The 1,718-nt window shown below is 31.6% G+C and overlaps 1 protein-coding gene across 1 annotated transcript in view; it reads left to right on the top strand.

Annotated features, from left to right (window-relative positions):
• Nucleotides 1-1,318, top strand: part of LOC106875020 (dual specificity mitogen-activated protein kinase kinase 6) — a 67,879-nt gene extending 66,561 nt beyond the window's left edge. Inside the window, exon 8 of the mRNA XM_014922973.2 lies at nt 931-1,318. Coding sequence (XP_014778459.2) covers nt 931-1,083 — 153 coding nt within the window. The 3' untranslated portion in view covers nt 1,084-1,318. The remainder of the gene's footprint in view (nt 1-930) is intronic.
• The last annotated feature ends 400 nt before the right edge of the window (nt 1,319-1,718 follow it).

Below are 1,718 nucleotides of genomic sequence, written 5' to 3'. Positions count from 1 at the left end.
AAATGGAATAATTTAAAAAAAAACTAAACTAAATATGATACATTAAATTTTTCTGTGACCTTGAAACTTACATGTTATAGAACAAAGATTTTTTAAAAGGAAGGCATGTGAGCACAAGACAAAGAATGCGTCTTGACATAAATCAACTGAACAATGTTTAAGTTGCTGAAAAATTTTCAGATTTATTTTTTTTATTTATGAGAAAAGGATAAATGATGATTATTGTAAAATATGTTATTTTGTACTGCTTTTTCTAAAAGCAAAAAAAAAAAAAACTATCAGAAACAGTAAAAAAACAAGAATTAAGACTGCCACCAAGATGCACTAAACATGAAGTAATATAAACTATGCATGGCTATAGAGTAGGCATGGGTGACCTTTTTTGAAAAGGAGGTTGCATAAAATATGGTTCATCATTAAACAGGTTGTGGTACTAAAAAAATTGGAGGTAGTCTCAAGGGGTGCAGATTACCCAGGTAGGTTTTGGACAGGTTATAATGGAAATGATCTGAAAATTATATGCAGTATCATCATCATCATTGTTTTAACATCCACTTTTCCATGCTTGCATAAGTTAGGTGGAATCTATTGAGGTCAATTTTCTGTGTCTGGATGCATTTCATGTCACCAACCCTTATCTGTTTCCAAGCAAAGTAATATTTTTTTTACGTTGGCTAGACATGTTTTTTCAGGAAGACTGAAAGCAAACTGCATTGCTTATATGATAGGCTTCTTTCAGTTTCCATCTACCAAATCTACTTGCAAGGCTTGATCACTCCAGGTCTATAAAAGGAGACATAAGCTACATAGTTCGGAAGCACGCTTCTTAACCTCACAATTATGGCTCAGTCTCTGAAACAGAATATAAATAACTGAGTCAGACGTCACATAAAATGAGATTAATCCAATATATTTATCTCATTCTCCTTTCTCTATTTCAGTCTTCAAAAGGAATACAAAGAGCGACCTTATTATGGCACACTGTTGGAGCACCCTTTTATTGTACGAGCAGATACTTTAGATGTTGACATGGCAAAGTACATTTCATCTGTCTTGGACAAATACACTGGCTGGGAAGGCTAAATGCTTTGCATAGTTTACAGATGAAGAGGAAAGAAGAGACTGTAAAACTACTTTATTCTTTGTTCAACTACTAATCTAATTGATTTGGCATCTATTATGAAACATCATAAACTTTTTACATGTGTTGGTATATAAGCATATGTGTGTGTGTGTGTGCGCAAGGTTATGGATGCTTATGCGCGTACAATGTATTTATATATAAATACATTGTGTGTGTGTGTGTGCGTGTGTGTATTCTTCAGTTGCACTTGCTTGGCAAATGCGTTGACCTGAGATCTGTGTTTAGACTAAAACAATTGCCTCATGTTAGTTATAGCTTCACATTTTATATTCATTTTTCTACTTAAAATATATTAAGTAAAAGTGAGTACCAGTCTATCATGGGGCAATTGCATTTATGTACGTATGTTTGTGTGAATGTGTGTGTATATATATGTATGTATAAATGTGTGTGTATATATATATTATGTCTATATATATATGTACATACGTATATATATGCATATATATATTTGCGTGTATGTATGTTTGTGTGTATATATATGTATGTATATATGTGTGTATATGTATGTGTGTGTATATATATATACATGTATGTATATGTATATATGTATATCTATAAGTATATATATATA

Source organism: Octopus bimaculoides, chromosome 7 (assembly GCF_001194135.2).
Source record: "Octopus bimaculoides isolate UCB-OBI-ISO-001 chromosome 7, ASM119413v2, whole genome shotgun sequence".
Classification (NCBI taxonomy): Eukaryota; Metazoa; Mollusca; class Cephalopoda; order Octopoda; family Octopodidae; genus Octopus; species Octopus bimaculoides.
This window is presented reverse-complemented; position numbering and strand designations above follow the sequence as displayed.